The sequence below is a fragment of the Gadus macrocephalus genome, chromosome 10 (genome assembly GCF_031168955.1).
Source record: "Gadus macrocephalus chromosome 10, ASM3116895v1".
Lineage (NCBI taxonomy): Eukaryota > Metazoa > Chordata > Actinopteri > Gadiformes > Gadidae > Gadus > Gadus macrocephalus.
The window spans coordinates 8744737-8761270 of NC_082391.1; the positions used below are offsets into that span (position 1 = coordinate 8744737).

The 16534-nt window shown below is 45.0% G+C and overlaps 1 protein-coding gene and 1 long non-coding RNA gene across 2 annotated transcripts; one reads left to right on the forward strand and one right to left on the reverse strand.

Moving 5' to 3' along the window:
- The first annotated feature begins 8396 nt into the window (after positions 1-8396).
- On the forward strand, positions 8397-10156 carry LOC132465630 (uncharacterized). The gene is made up of 2 exons (XR_009527645.1): positions 8397-9372; positions 9513-10156. It is a non-coding gene; the product is annotated as an uncharacterized LOC132465630 (long non-coding RNA).
- Positions 10157-10447: 291 nt separating this feature from the next.
- Positions 10448-15631, reverse strand: LOC132465629 (uncharacterized). The gene is made up of 12 exons (XM_060062319.1): positions 14280-15631; positions 13763-13892; positions 13379-13580; positions 13153-13279; positions 12529-12824; positions 12172-12262; positions 11923-12039; positions 11745-11820; positions 11412-11669; positions 11025-11196; positions 10788-10936; positions 10448-10687 (listed from the first exon to the last, which is right to left on the reverse strand). Exons 1-12 carry the CDS (start codon positions 14634-14636, stop codon positions 10497-10499), a joined length of 2166 nt encoding a protein of 721 aa, XP_059918302.1. The 5' UTR covers positions 14637-15631; the 3' UTR covers positions 10448-10496.
- Between the last annotated feature and the right edge of the window lie 903 nt (positions 15632-16534).

The following is a 16534-nucleotide window of genomic DNA, read 5'->3' on the forward strand; positions in this document are numbered from 1 at the left end:
GATGCTCTATGGCTTTTACTTTTCCACTTCCTGCCCCGCTCGATCTGCTTTGTTGAAATTGACACGGTTGAGCAACGGCTCGCGTCAACAATAGAAGCACTTCGGAATGATAGCGCTCCGGCGCGGTGTGCCGCTCCTCGGACGCTGCGGAGACGTTCCGCAGCGCGCACGGTGGAAATGGTTCCATTGATAGAGTGGCAGCGATCAGCAGCGGTGACCGCGGCACAGCCGTTCCGCGGCGCATACGTCCCCGGTGGAAATCAACCCCAAACCACTTGGGCGGCAACGGTACTGCCGCAAATTGTGTTGTTTTTGTCGTAAATCTTAGCTTTTACCCGCTGGTTAGGAAATAGACAGATATTCCTAGGTTTCCTTGGAATATCTGGTTTCTATTTTCCGCAGTTTAGACTTGTAATTAATGAGTTACTTTTTAAATGGACCGATTTTATAGTGACACAGGAAGCTCATTGATTTAACGAGGCAGGGTTATTTGAAACAAGTACTGTCCACAAGCACCCCCCCCCCATCCCTATATGGATATGGAGAATTGTTGCCAGGTCCCAGTGGTGATGGTTTCATGTATATGAGAGGGCATTCAAATATACAATGATCCATTTGGAGGTCGAAGCCTTAAAGGAAGTGATGTAATGGTGACTGACTCGAGGACAACTAAGCTATAGACCTGGGGTCTCTTTTATATCAAAGGGGGTCTCAAAGGACGTGTTGGGAAAAATAAGCTGCTGAGTACATCACATGTACATTATAAATATAGCTAACTCCTACCCTAGCCTGATGAGCACATCACATGGACACATTATAATATAGTCGACTCTTGCTCTAAACCCAACGAACACATAACACAAACATGATAATATATAGTCAGGTCAAGGCCGGAGCTGAAGGCCCCATCTCCCAGGCAGGCAGATGGTGGACACTCAGACAATGCACCAGTATCATCTCCAGAACGGGAGAGCCACATTAATTTATCACACAGGAGACATTTTGAGAGCTCTTCCCCGTTAGGAGGAACCAAGAGATACCTCTGCCCATACTAGGGGCCTGAGAGCCACATTAAATTATCACACACGAGACACTTCGGGGGGGCACTCCCCCGTTTTAATTTATCACACCAGAGACACGAGGAACTCTCCCCGTTACGAAGCTCTCTCAGGGCCTGGGAGCCAAAACACACAGAACCGCACACACCTCATCGAGAGGAGGATACAGCATAAGACTGCATCACACAGGGACTCTTCACCTTCTTCTGAAGCAGACCTTCCACGGAGGCGAAGCTCCAGACGAACCATCAGCGCTGATTAGGGACTTAGACATATTCGATTTCTCACGCTTTATGACTCTGTATAACCGTTGCCACTTTACTTAATAAATCCAAGGTCCTCGTGCCGATAGACTTTATTACCTCTCCGTCTCATTTTATCTGGTCCAGTAGCTAGACAGACCGTTTTTCCCCACAGACGCGCATCATTATCAACCTGGGGGCTCCAGAAATGACTCAGCAAGTGCTCCATCTCGTTGCACCTCACCCAGCGGCTCGTTTGCAAGATTTAGCCTGAAGTTTTTCCCAGAACTACACCCTAGCCATCCAGCATGCAGAATGAGAATCAGGCCTCACTTTAATAATGACAAAAAGTTATGAGAGAAATGCACATTAACTTTTTGTTATCTCATAAGCGGCGTGTTGCTGGCTCCTTTTGACCTTTTGACCCCAGACTTCAAAAACTTTTCCACAGGCCATCTGTGTCTACACACCTTAAGCCACAAATGTACCTCCATCCGAGATTTGAATTTCTAGCCCTTAGAGAAAAATAGTTTTCCCAAATGGACTGTTATTTGGACAAAGCCTCTCAGAAGTGTTGCCTGCAAGACCTAGTGGTTCAGAATGTGATGGAAAGACAGTTTTTGAGATAGGAAGGTCCTACCGCCCTGAAACTTGAATACCTTATTCTAGGGCATAACTGGGACCCCCACACCGAAACTTGGCCCGGTCGGACCCCGAGGGCAGGGGGGGGGTCTGAGGTTTCAGGTTAGGGTCTCTTTTCCCCAGAGACCCACAATTTTCAGAGTAATCCCAAGATGCACCCTGGTTGAAGGTCTAGTGGACACATTTCTATAACTTGTCAACTAATTTAGATTAATTTCTAGCAACGACTTGTTGCCAATGCGTTTCAATGGAGCATTTGATGATGCTGTGTGAGCCTTTCCTGTAGGGCTGGAGCCCCCAGCTTGTGGACAGTAGGGGTGTACACTAGACATAGGAAGCGCACTGAGGCCCCGTTTACACGAGGACGCGGGTACAAGCGACAAAATATTTTATCGGAAGTGCCTTTCGTTTAGACGGTGACGCCGTTTTTGCGGCTTAAAAACGCGAAAATCTGAAACCACCCTCCAGAGTGGAAAACTTGAATACGCTCCGCCGTAGCGTTTCCGTCTACACTGCCAAGACGCAAAACTCTGCTCAGGGCCTCGTTTCCCGAAAGCGTCGTTAGCCTAAGTGGATCGTGAAGTGCGTCAAAAGGGCATCGTAGAGTTTTCACTGCGTTTCCCGAAAGCATCGTTGGTAACGAACGTCGTGAAAATGCTCGTAACTAACGAGTACTCCAGGGGTACTCGTAGGTACTCCTAGGACGTGTGAGAGAAAGTGGGGGGATTTGTGCAGACTGTGACATAGGCTACTCATAAAACATAGCCTAAAATAACCCCAAAAATGAAAAAATAAATAAAATAATGATTGAAAGAAATGAAAGAAAAACAAAAGGCAAAAGGAGCAGGCAAAACGCTGGGATATGGTGGGGATTGGTCACGTTGACGGGGATGTTTAGTGACATGGGGAGGGGGGGGGGGGTTCAAAAAAAGCTGCGATCACTCTTCGGCGTGATTCCAAACCAGCAGCGTAATCCAGGAGGCCGTCCCGAAATGGATCTTCCTCGTCCTCGTCCTCATGTGGTTCACCCCACGCCACCCCAGCCTTGGCTGCAATGTTGTGTGCAACATTGCTGTCACGCAGATCACAGCGCACGACTTGGCTGGCGCAAACTGGAGCCCTCCGCCGGACTTGTGGAGGCATCGGAAGCGCAACTTCCACCTGCCGATCGTGCGCTCGACAATGCACCGGGCCAGACGGTGGGCTTCGTTGTACTGTTCCTTGTGGCCGTCTCCCGGGTTAGCCACTGGGGTGAACAGGTGAGGCCTAAGCGGATAGCCACTGTCTCCGAGGAGCCGCCACTCTCCCCTGGAGGCTGCAGCCAGCCGTCCGATGGAGGACTCGCGGAACACGAAGGAGTCGTGAGTGCTTCCAGGCCATCTCGCTACGACATCCAGGATGATGCCCTGATGGTCGCACACCACCTGGCAGTTGACAGCGGCATATCCCTTCCGACAGATGTAGACGTGGCCATCAAAATGCCGTGAAACGCACAGTGCATTCAGGATTAGGACTGATATATGTCGGCTTAAGCCTAATCAATTGTGTTTTAATGTCTTTAGTAGGGGTGTGACGATACACTCAGCTCACGAGACGAGACGAGACACGATATTGGGTTCACGAGAACGAGACGAGACGAGATTTTAAGAAAACTACGATGACAAAGAATATGACTGGACCAACGGACTTTTATTTAACAGAGTTGCACATGCATTTTGAAATGCTTTATTATAACTATTTACATGCATGAAATTGAAACTAAAACTAAAATTTATAAAAGTTAAAGTAAAATAAATTAAATTAAATAATTCTCTTTTTTTCAAGTGCAAACAATATTATGTGCAAAACCAAATCAAAGTACCAAAAATGCTGCCAAACAAATGATTTAAAAGTGGCGGGGGTATTTTCCGACGTCATTCTGGCTGTCTTTAGCTGTGTTCGAAATCGTTCCCTATACACTCACTCACTATTCCCTATATAGTGTTCATGATATAGTGCACTATTTAGGAAACAAACGAATAATCAAGAATTCGGACACTACGCTGAACATTTCTAAAAGTCATTTGCGTCAGTAAATGCGCCGGGTATTTGTGTGACATTTGTGTGACCTACATCATGTAAACAAACCGGGCACTCACGAGGAAAGCTGGAGGTTGTATTGTTGTTGAATGTTACATTTCCTTAAAAAAAAAATAATAATAATTTTGAATGTTAAATATTCTTTGTTAAATCCCAAATAAATTGCTGACATTTCTAAACGAAAGCCGGAGACCCCATCATTAAATGTATTCGTTTTCGCGCTTATTCAGCTTCTTCTTCTCCTCCGGAAAAACAAGACCGCATTGCATTGTGGTATACGGGAGTAACATGTAGGGAACATCGTATGTACACTAAAATTGTGGGTATTTTAAGTGCACAATATAGTGCATGAAATTAACCACTGAGAATTCGAACGCCACTACAAAATACCAAGCACCCTATATAATGCACTATATCCGTGATAGGGAACGATTTCGAACACAGCTTATCAGACATGGGGGACTCGAGTCACATGACTTGACTCGAGTCAGACTCGAGTCGCAAATTTGAGGACTTGAGACTTGCTTGACTAACACTGATAAAAGACTCGACTTGACTTTGACTTGGTCTTAATGACTTGAGACTTGACTTAGACTTGAGACAGATGACTCGAAATGACTTTTCTAAAGTTAGATTAAATGTTGGATATGGGATTTGCGATACGCCAGCCGATTTTAAAAACACACATCTCAAATGGTCCTACCCCCTCTCGTTCAACGCTGACTCTGACTCCACCCATTCCAAGTACATGGACGCGCAATCACGCAAGAGCGCAAACACAGATGCGCGAGAGTGAGCCAGGCTAGCTAGGTTGGAGTTTAGGGTGGTCTTCTAGTGCTAGGTCCAAATGTGGATTAGCTAGTTAGCTAGCTCCAGTAGCTACCGCAGGATAACAACAAACAGAAGCTTGCTCTGGGTCAGGAGCTTTGAGTACGTGCACGTGCACGAAGGGGTCACTCGCGGGGAGCGGGGGAGGGGGAGTGCAGTACGACCGTTTGATTGACGTACTTACTGTCCAATGCCACTCTGTGGTTCTGAAAATCATTGGCTGGAGTTTTTCGAGCCCTGCCCGTTCCACAGATGATTGACTTGTTTAATTTTCATGTCAGTAGGCTACTTCTAACTCAGTGGCTATAAGTGGGTTATAATAATGATTTAAAGTGATTTTCAAGTAAAATTACACCGTCAGAGCCAGAGCGTCAGACTGGGCTGTTCTCAGCATACCGCAAAACAATTAAGAGGGTTCAAGTTCCAGTCCCCAAATTCAGTTGAACCACTACCTGGACATTTGTGATGGACAGAGCTGCCTTCAGTTTTGGGCCTATTCACATAATGGTTTTGGAATGTTTTGAATAGTTTGAGTCATTGTTAATGTTAAGACATTGTTATTGTTAATGTTGAGATAAAACTCAACTTATGAACCACTCACTCTACCGATTTTTAAATGTGGAAACTGGGTTAGATGATCAGATTTTTGTATGACTTGACTTGTGACTTGCTTGACCTGAGCAATGACTTGACTTGAGACTTGCTTGATTCTCACCACAGTGACTTGGGACTTGCTTGAGACTTGAAGGTTATGGCTTGAGACTTGCACATGAGTGACTTACCCCCACCTCTGCAGCTTATGGTTGCTTCCCCTGCTTCCCCTCCTTCTAATTTTCCTTCTCCTTCTTGAGGTTCTGGCAGTCTAGACGTAGCAAAGGCGCATTAGAAGTTTGGATAGCTCACAAATCTCGCGAGACAGACTTTTAACGCAACAGGTAATATCGTCGAATTTAATCTCGCGAGATCTCGTGGCACATATAATTGCAGTCTATTTTTTTCGTAGGCTACTCTGCTGTTGTCCTTGATGGGGAGATATTTTAACCCTTTTTAACACAATTTTCCTGCGACATTCCTGTTTCAGCACCGTGTCAGTAGACAGTTACAATCCTACGACGTCGTTAGTGCAGTGCACGCGCGTTCATGTCAAGAGGAGTTTCGGGAAACGCGACAAAGAAATGATCGATGGTTCGAAAGATCCATCGGGAGAATGATCTTATGAGCGAAGATCCATCGATATCGGGAAACGGGGCCCTGGTCTGCTCACGTCGCGTACACGTTTACGTCACATTCAGCGCCAGTACAGGGAAATAAACAAACATGTTGTATTATTTCCATGCGTCGGACCGTCAAGCTGCTCTGGCAGCTCTAATAAACTTACAGGAGTCTTTCCACGAAATGTACAGGATATGTACAGATAGTATTACTGAACAGAGAAGGATCTGTAATTATGTTTTGGTTTTCGCGGCGCACATAAGAGAAGAAGGAAGATTCTACGCATGCGCTCAGACATGGTGGTCTTGTGTGATGGTGTATCACAGCACCACCTAGCCGCCTACCATGCATACCCAAAATAAATCCACACACTTTTGCGTCACAGTATGCACGCAGATTTCCTCCAGAAAACGCTAAACGAGGAATAAAAAGTGAAGACGCGACGCCACTTTTGCGTCTTCTGTTCAGACCGTCATCATGTAAACGTAGCCTCAGGAGGAGTTATTAACCAATGTAAGTCGCTTTGGATAAAAGTGTCTGCTAAATGCCGTAAATGAAAAATCACATGCTTATTTAATTGTTTCAAATAACCCTGCCTCGGTGTACCGATTTACGTCCGAAGTAGATCGGGTAAAGTTGTTGTTACGTATTTTAAGAACCTGACCAACCCACACATAGATTGGTCAGGTTCAAACATATAAGCCGTAAATACTATACATAGCCACAAGGGGAACAAGACCTTATTGAAGCCTGCTCCATTCACAGAAGGCAGCACCTTTAGATAGGTGAAGAAGCCGAAGCCATTACGTTACCCCGGCCACGCCCACTGCATAGGCCACGCCCACTTGACGTCCACTAGCGGATGATTCGAAGTGAAGAGGCCAGAGATCAATAGGTAGACGGCAGAGAGCCACCGGGCCTAAGCCCGGGGGCTTGAAGTAGATCACGGTATTTTCCTCTCCACGCGTTAGATACAATTCCCTCCATTAAGCTTCATAGTTTACCATACCGAAACATGCCTACTTTAACAAATAAAGTGAGTTAAAAGCAACCCGGGATTGGACTATTTTCTTCGAAGAATGCTGCAATAGTGTTTACATGCATTTTAATAGTCTGGTTGAGGTCTTATTCGATTCTTTATCCGATAATGACTCTGCATGTAAACGCACTACAAACAGAGCCTACATATTATTCTCTATTATAAAGTTAGATTAAACGTAGTAATGTGGGATAGGGCTGTAGGAGTGGGAACATAGAGCTGTTGGAACATATGAATGACCCTTTGTAAAATAGGCTATGGATAAAATGATCAATAAGGAAAAGTAGCCAAAAGAAAAATAATATTTAAATGTAACCATTTAACGTTCCCGCAAAAAAAACGGCTGTGTTTGAATTTAAACCTTTTGAAATCTTCCTCAACAAATCACAGCGCACTAGACTGGTTCTCTGCTCTTTCATTGGATTACAAATGATCGCGTGAGCAGCTGTTTTGACAATTTCACGTCTCGATCCCCGTGCACCGAGCAGTCTGCGCAGTGACCGAAGTCTTGTGAACACGTCTCAGGTCCATGACACGGCTACTTGGAGATCTACCCTCTGAATCGCTGGTAACAATTCATTTTCTTAATTCTTGAAATCATGAGAGTTGGTTAACAGAAATATACTACTTTCTGTATTTAGTCAAGGATATACAAAACTCAGAGTAATGACTCAGACGGACGGAGGGGTTAACTAGTCCACGGTGTGTTCATGCTATCTGTTGCTGAACTCATTCAGCTCACTTGTTTTTTATGTTGTTCAGTAGAGGTGTGTTTTTTTTCCACAATCATCCGAGCCAAGCAAAACAGGCGGTAATGTTAATAAGCTAAAAATGATTGTCTGCCCGTTTTGTAGTCGAACACTGCAGTGCAGACATTGAGAGGGTTTGTGTTGCATTGTAGAGTTCCCAGAAATGAACCCCTTTTGTTTTTTCAAATGTGTGTTGGCGCTGACTGCAAGTGGACATTTTCGACCTACGCAGCTCTTGCTTTATTTCTTGAAGAAAGTGGTCCATCCTTGGTCGCTTTTAACTCACTTTATTTGTTAAAGTAGGCATCTTTCGGTATGGTAACTATGAGGCTTAAGGGAGGGAATTGTATCGAACGCGTGTGAGGGACAATATCGTGAGCTTCACGCCCCGGGCTTAAGCCCGGTTCTCTCCGCGGTTACCTTTAGTCTCTGTCCTCTCCACTTCGAATCACGCGCTACTGCCCGTGAAGTGGGCGTGTCCTATGCAACGTAATGGCTCCGCCCCTGTCTAAAGGTGCTGCCATCTGTGTAGTTATTGCAGCTTAAAGCCTATGGTGCAGGTTAACCGGAAGTTTCGATTAATGGGTACATAAAGCACTCAAAATATGTACCGCATTCATGAAATGTCTCCAAAATTGCGTTAAAGTCCAGTTTTTGTCGTTTTTTGTGGTAACGGGTGTTTTCTAACGTCGTTCGGTGGTGACGTCACGGTAGGGAGTCGTGGTGGAAGGTAGCCTCAGCCTAGTACTAGAACTATGGCGTCTAACTGGGATGAGGAAGAGGTGGCAAGAACCACAAATTACATTTATGATGGCCCACAGCCGTATAATTTCGAGCCTGTTAGACGTGAGGGGGCGAATGAGGAATTGCCGAGGATTGATGGCCGTCAAAGCCAATTAAATTCATGGTCAGAGGAGAATGGGTGGAGAGTTGGTGAGGTGTCCTGGTGAGTTGCTATCATTTAGCAATGCAGCAACGAGCGCTTGAGCTATCCCCCCTCCCCGGATAAACCCTACGATTAGTTATCCCACGTTTTGATGGTTGCCTAATAGCTCCAGTAACTACCGGTACATATTTTGCCTAGTCTTTATTTCTAAGCTTTTACATATTCCTCCGGTGAAAGTGTTGTTGCAAACGTACCCGGTAGCCGCCGATCACGTAGGCTGGTCATGAATTCAGCGGTGATTATTTTCGATTCTACTCCTCGTGATTGATTGTCATTGACACCATCAGGGTACCGCTTACAGAGAGAGGGAGAGTAGTAAGCGTGTCTGTGTCGCTGTGTTTGGCAGGTGTTTGTGTGGGCGGTGCCGTCCTATGGAATCTGTGGTGGAGAGCTTGTGCTGTAGGGAAGTGAGTGCGTTTTGGTCGCTGGTCGAGAAGCTCAGCCCAAGACCAGCAGATGTGACATGCCTCACTCAGCATCCAGGATTTGATGCATGCTGCCTGAATCCGTTTGTGCTTAAGATAGCGTACACACATTTCAAGCAGGATCATGGTCCCCTTCAAGCCAGCACGCACGAGTATGTTAATTGTTTGTTACTTTAGCATTCTTTTTATAGAGTCCTATGAACCAACTTAAACAGTTATAGGCGACTAGAGATGTGTTGCATAGACAATAAACATGCATGCAATTTTTTTATTTTCCAACCTATTTCCCTAGGCAATACCGGTACACTGCATACAGGCAGGCTATACGATGGGCTTATGGAGTTCTTGGCCTGCATATAAGGAAGCCTCTACCCTCCTGTCTGGTTTCAGCCATCAGGCAACAATTTCAGAGTGGTGACCAGACCTATCATGGCTTTCAATGGCCTCGTTTGGATGAAGAATAAAAACCATATTGGCACGTACAACATGAATACAATTATTTTTCAGTTCAAGAATTAACTCATGCTAGTTGTGTTGCGATCGCTCAACCGCCTTTAAAATGTTATAAAATACACAGAACATGTGAATTCATATAAAAACAGTTTATTAGGTCATCCCAAGTAATGGGGATCGATTACTGAAAAAAGGGACAGGTTGAAAGGCCTGATAAAGTAAACAAATCAAGAAAAAAAGGGTTAGGCACAAAGAAACCAACATAAAATAATCGTGCAATAGTGTGGTCTTACCTGAGGGTCAGCACTCACACAGCACATTCTCTCACTCACTCACGGACACATACATGCAATGATATCACATAGAGCAGACGCATAGTGATCCAAGAGAAAAGCGCACACAGAGGTCCCTTTCGGATTCTTACAATTTTTTTTATGAATTATGGGGCAAATGGAGCTGTAAAGGAATGATTTGTGCACACAACTAAGTAAAAAACCCAAGCAATAAAAACAAAACATGCGACATGCAGTGAGGCGGTAACCATGGTGATGCTGATAAAGGAATGAATGGGTTACAGCCAAAAATAACCAAGAGATAATGTTAGTCGACAGATGTTAGGGTCAGCGCAAGGGGTTAAAATGTAAGGTTATAATAAACTTCCTGGCACAATCAAAAAACCCAAGCAATAAACAGCACACAAAGAGAAAACAAAACATGCGGCATACAGAAAACCACCACCAAATAAAATAACATATACTTACTATATATACATATATACATACTCACAACTAAATGATTGGCCTGTGTGGGGAAAAAAACTATGCTAATTCAATTTTTTGTAGCGTGACTGCTGGGCTAGATAGAGGCTGACGGCCTCCTCCTTGGGAATTTGTTCGAAGGATTTGGCGATGGGGGCGGGTGCACAGGCTGACAAATTGGCGCTAACCTCTTGAAGAGCCTTGGGTGAATCCATGTAGCTCTCCCGAAGAGCCTCGATTAATGACGTTGCATAACCTGCAGACATAATAATGATAAAATACTGTATAAAAATCGATGTCACAGATGTCTTGTGCGCTAATGTCCAAATATGATAGAACTGCATGACACTGCCTACCGTATGAGGCCTTCTCTTTGATGGGCACAACTACCCAGGCACCTTTTCTGAAACGTGGATATCGCACGCTATACCTCTCCAAACCATCGCTTCTTCGTGCGGTCTCTCTGTTCGCAATATGGTTGTAATGCAGCGCCGCTAAGAGAAGCCTACAGAATAACACATTTGAGAACACTTTCGAAACCTGGTGTATGTATGATCAAATACGGCATTGTTATTCCATTGGACAGCACTGACCTGCTATACATGCCCTGGTATGAAAACCCAGTGTGCTTGGGTGCGAAGTGCAGGATCAGGGAGTGGAAGGCTTCAAGGGAGTAAGTCTGGTGCTGCGGAGACAGCTGTCGAACATCCTTCAGTAAGGATGTCCTTGTGATGATACCCTCCAGTTTTACTGCTGCCATTGAGCCTGCAAGAGACCAAGATAGGTAGGCACACACACAGCAGGCATACAAATAGACAGATATTTTTTCTCCAGTGGAAACACATGAAATTGTCCTGCATATGAATTATAGCAAACATATTTACAGTAAACAGAATGTTATGAGATCCCCAGAGTATGAAATAATGATTTAAATGGAAACCCTGTAGAGCATTCATAATGCCACATACTGTGTACTGTACCTGGTTCCAGCCACTCTTTATCTCGTTGATCCCCCTCCAGAGGGGCATGAGCGCAACTGGAGAAGGCAGGGGTGTCATGGTCGTGGATGTCCTGAATGTGATTCACCAAGCTTCTCCATTTGGCCTCCATCACAGCTGGATTGCCATCAGGGGTTGAGGCTGCAGTCCAGTACAGGTGGTTTACTATGGCTGGCCTCCACAACTGTAGTTGTTCACACTGTCTGTCTTTTGAGGCTGTATCCAAGGCCTTCCCCAGACCTGGTTTAGAACAAATGGTATTAATCAAAATGCAATAACAAAAACTGCTTAAACGTTCCAACAATGGATACATACTTTTCCCAATGTGCCAGACATCAAAATAATGCTGTGTCCCTTCAGGGCACAGCTCTTCTCTCACCCATTTGGCAACCTAAGGAGTAAAGAGCAAACTTTTGTGGATGCTTGCACTGTCTGGCCACGTCCAGCCTCAGTGAAATTCATAAATCTACATTATTTTTCTTTTTGTAAATACCTGGCGATGTCTGTCTGTGATGAGGGTTGACAAATGCAGGTCGTTCCGCCTCAGCAAGCCGATGCTGCGCTTGAGCCCCTCCATCTCACACCAAGAGCTGTTGGGGACCTCTGAGCTCTGCAACATAATATAAGTGTAAGTGTAGCCCTATGCATGGTTGTACACGTGGAAAAGTGCTATATTAAGATGCAGTCCATTTAACAAATTGCAGAGAGTAAATTTCTTTCTGTCTAATAACATCAGGCTTACCTGAACAAGCTGAACATCAACCACCTTGTTTACTCTGTCCTCTATCAATGTGTAGGAGCCGTACTTTGCACAGTGCCCTGGAGAATCTGACCTGGGGATAATTAGAAATTAAAATTATGTTTCAAGTTTTTAATAACCAGTGTCTGTAAAGACAATCCACCATGACATCTGCAAATGTAAACTAAAGCCGCCCTGCATGATAACAAAAAAAAAAAAAAAGTGCAACTGGTCTATGAGCTCTCGCACAAACAAAGTGTGGAGAACAGTATTAGGATACAAAATTAACAATGACATGAGATTATTAAAGTTCATACCCCTTAGTGGCAGCTAGCATAGAATCAACAAATTCTGCTTTACCTGCAGTCACCAGCAACAACTAGGCCTCCATCCATTGCCTTGAGGTCACTAAAATTCTTGGCCTGCTCGTTCTGCCAGGCCTGAATGATGACGGGGATGGTGTAACGGCGCTGATGGCGAAAGAAAGTGCTTGCGCTGATGCACTGAAGGCCAAACAGGGTCATCATCCGTAATGTCTGGGTGGCCAAACATCCAGAGAAATGGATGGCCCCGCTTAAAAGGAGGTTACAGGTTGGCATATTCCTGTTTAGGATCGGCTGGTTTTGCCAGAAACGCTGGTAGCCACATGCACAGACCTAGATATTTAGAAAAAACAAAACATGACAATCAGTGTATAACACTCAAATATGATGGCATCATAAACCCACAGACTAAAGCAAGCCTGGTACATACATTGTAAATTAACTGGAAAGACTAATTTGAAAAAGAAGCAACGTCAGCACCAACCAAGCTAGCCATTATAAATCCACAAGATATTAGACTGTTATAGCAACTAATGTGGATAGGAGGATGCACTGATCACTTGCAATGAGCAATGTGGGCAGACAGTCAGGGCTATTCAATTTTAGTAAGATATTCTGATTTTCTAATCAGATATGGCCTGCAGTGTAAACAAAACCCTACCTGCTCTATTTTAACAAATGTTCCTTCCTGCTGCACGATTCTACTATCTGACTTCTCACAACAGGCCGGACAGATGGCAAACAGGGCCATGAGCTCCTCTTGGCAAACAATGAATTTGTCAATGCCACTACAACAAAAAAGAGGGGGGGGGGGGGTGTCAGTCAAACTACAGATGCACGAAAATGAAAATTCAAAGTTGGTCTATGTTGGCTTTAAATTATCTCACTTTTGGTGGGGGTCACAAGTTTGAGATGGCTCCTCACACAACACCTCCTCATCCTCCTCAGACATCTGGTCTCCTGGTACCCATGATGCATCACTGATGACAGAGAGATCATCTTCTCCATCCGTTGGGTCAGGACTAGTGAGGGGGGTGAAAGTTTGTGTCCCCATGCTGACCATCTTGGGCTTCAGGTTCACTTGCACAGCTGTGGCAGAGTCAATAAACATACCCAAACAGATGACAATCATGGCAAATCTAAGCGGTTATGTTTTGATCTAGGTTATGTATTAATTTTAGCAATGTGTTTGGAAATTTCCTGCATGCATATAATTTGGCAACGTATGTTTTAGACAGCATATCAACCACTAAAAAAATAACAAGATTTACCGTGAGACCTTCCAAGGGGCTTCAAAATACATTGTGTCCCAGTGTCACAAGTGGAGTAGGGCAAGGGGTCCTCTACCGTAGCAGCATTGACACTGTCCGTGGTCTCACACGGTGAGGCATCTGTCAACATCTTGCGTAAATAAATTAGCGTCAGCGACACAGTCACGTCTAAATACATATGAAAGAGGACCGTAATAGTCACTTTCCATCAGGAAAAGGGCAATTAAATCCATCAACTAAATATAACACACACACACTGTTGTGAAAGCCGCTTGATGAGCGCCAGTGATCCAAACACTAGCCATGGCGCTTTCTAGTTAGATATGACAAGCTTTTGGACATTTACTTCAGGACAATTTTGTTTAGGTTCATATTCATGAATCACGAAATGTTCTTTTCTAATGTCTGACTGATCATGAGTCATGACTGTAGTGGAGGCGGTGTCAAAGGGAATACGGTATATAGTATACACAGGGCTAGCTAACGCACAGCTTGTAAACATTACCATGAGGCTTACCATAGCCAGCTCTCGCTTGCGGCTGGCGGCACTGATCTTGGTGCCTCTCGGTCTCGGGGCAGGGCAGGCAGAGAGATGCGTGTGCACAGAAGGCACGGCGTTCGGAATAAGCTGTGCCAGCCTCTTTAACCCGAGAGATACCATCCTGATATCCCCTTGGTCGTAATCTTCCTCCGTGAAATGAGCGCTGCAGACCTTGGAGTTCTTAGTGACCGAGGGAATAGAAAAATCTGCCCGTCTAACGCGGACAAACTGTACCCACTGTCTGAGGGTTGCCTTGTCCTTCGGAAAGGCATGGACCCTGTGTCCTGTTCTGCTAGAATTATTACACCCAGCACAAACACAGTTGTACACCATTCTAAAGCTACACCTACCTACCCACCTACCTAACTCGCTATGCTACACCTACCTACCTACCTAACTCGCTATGCTATGCTATCTGTCTGCCTGTCTCCCTATCTCTCGGTCTATATCTATATCGGTCTATATATCTATCTATTCTGTCTATCTCTATCTATCTATATGTCTATCCATCTATCTATCTAGGCTATCTATATATGTATCTATGTATTTATCTCTTACTTATCTGTCTCTTATCTCTCTCGTACTCTCTACTCTCAATGGGTCTCGAAGGGCTACGTCTGTCGTCTCCCTACCGTGACGTCATGCAACGGTTTCCGGGAGAAATGAGAAGCTATCGCAAACCGCTCCAATATGACCCACTTTTTCGTATTAAATTCCGTTTTGTGATACCCAACCACATTAAATACAATAGGTAACCATTAAAATGTTTATTACCAACACGCAAATGGCGCAAATCCGAAAAAAATAAAACCTGCACCATGGCCTTTAAGTGTTCGATCCTGCTTCCTAGTGGCTATGTGAGGGTAATGCAGCTTGTGTGTTCGATCCTGCTTCCTAATGGCTATGTGGGAGCAGCTTATGTACTTAAAGGTCCCATGACATGAAAATCTCAATTTATGAGGTTTTCTAACATAAATATGAGTTCCCCTAGCCTGCCTATGGTCCCCCAGTGGCTAAAACTTGCGTTTGGTGTAAAACGAGCACTAGCTGTTCTGCTCGCCTTTGAAAAAACGGAGGCTCAAGCGCGCTGATTTGGAAATCTGTGCTCATGACGTCATGAGGAATCTCAGCTCCTCCCCTTACTCTGCCTGGCCCGCCCAGAGACGTTGGCCCGCCAATGAGACTCGACCGTGCGAGCGCCACATGTGTGTGTGTGAATACACACACTGTAACGCAAGTGTTTCTTGTCGGTTCTTTGACGTGTCTTCTATTTCCACAACGAGACTGTCGTGGGGGTTATCTAGCCATGGTTGAGAAGGAATTGGGGGAAAGGAACTTTGGTTTGACTCGCTGAAGTACATGAACTGCGACATGCCGCCGGTTGCCGCGAGGCACCATCGCCCGGCAGCGGGCAGCCGGCCGCAGGCAGCGCGCGGTTCAGTCGACTTCAGGTTGATGTGGAAGAACCAGAGACGTCGCAGAACCCGACAAAGTCGTTTGTGATTCATAATATCGTCTGGAGGCGCACACAATATGTTATATGATATAGATATCTATGTATTATATGATATTATTTAGATATAGAGCTCCAGGACTGTAACGCAAGTGTTGTACACTTCCTTGTTATTTGGATAACCGTTCTGCTGTTGGTGTGATGGCGCATAACACGTCTGGTATTTCTACAACGAGACTCGTATTGGGGGTTATCTCAGCCAAGGTTGAGAATGAATTGGGGGGAAGGAACTTTGGCTTTGACTCCCTCAAGAACATGAACCACGACATGGAGGAGAAAGGGATTGTTGGCGGCGAATGTCTCCCGCTTGAGCCCCGCTGAGGGACCACCGCCGGAGGCGGAGGTGCATAAGCGCTGCCCGGCAAAGATCCCTTTCTCCTCCTTGTCGTGGTTCATGTTCTTGAGGGAGTCAAAGCCAAAGTTCCTTCCCCCAATTCATTCTCAACCTTGGCTGAGATAACCCCCAATACGAGTCTCGTTGTAGAAATACCAGATACGAGAGTCCGACGTCACACCAACAGCAGAACGGTTATCCAAATAACAAGGAAGTGTACAACACTTGCGTTACAGTCCTGGAGCTCTATATCTAAATAATATCATATACATAGATATCTATATCATATAACATATTGTGTGCGCCTCCAGACGATATTATGAATCACAAACGACTTTGTCGGGTTCTGCGACGTCTCTGGTTCTTCCACTTTCACATCAACCT

Excerpts from the sequence above, each read along its gene's own strand:
- LOC132465629 (XM_060062319.1), bottom strand. The coding sequence starts at position 14,636 with ATGGTGTACAACTGTGTTTGTGCTGGGTGTAATAATTCTAGCAGAACA. Across the intron at positions 13,893-14,279 it reads GCAAGCGAGAGCTGGCTATG|ATGTTGACAGATGCCTCACC; the intron begins GTAAGCCTCATG and ends TATTTACGCAAG. Across the intron at positions 11,821-11,922 it reads TCACAGACAGACATCGCCAG|GTTGCCAAATGGGTGAGAGA; the intron begins GTATTTACAAAA and ends TTTACTCCTTAG.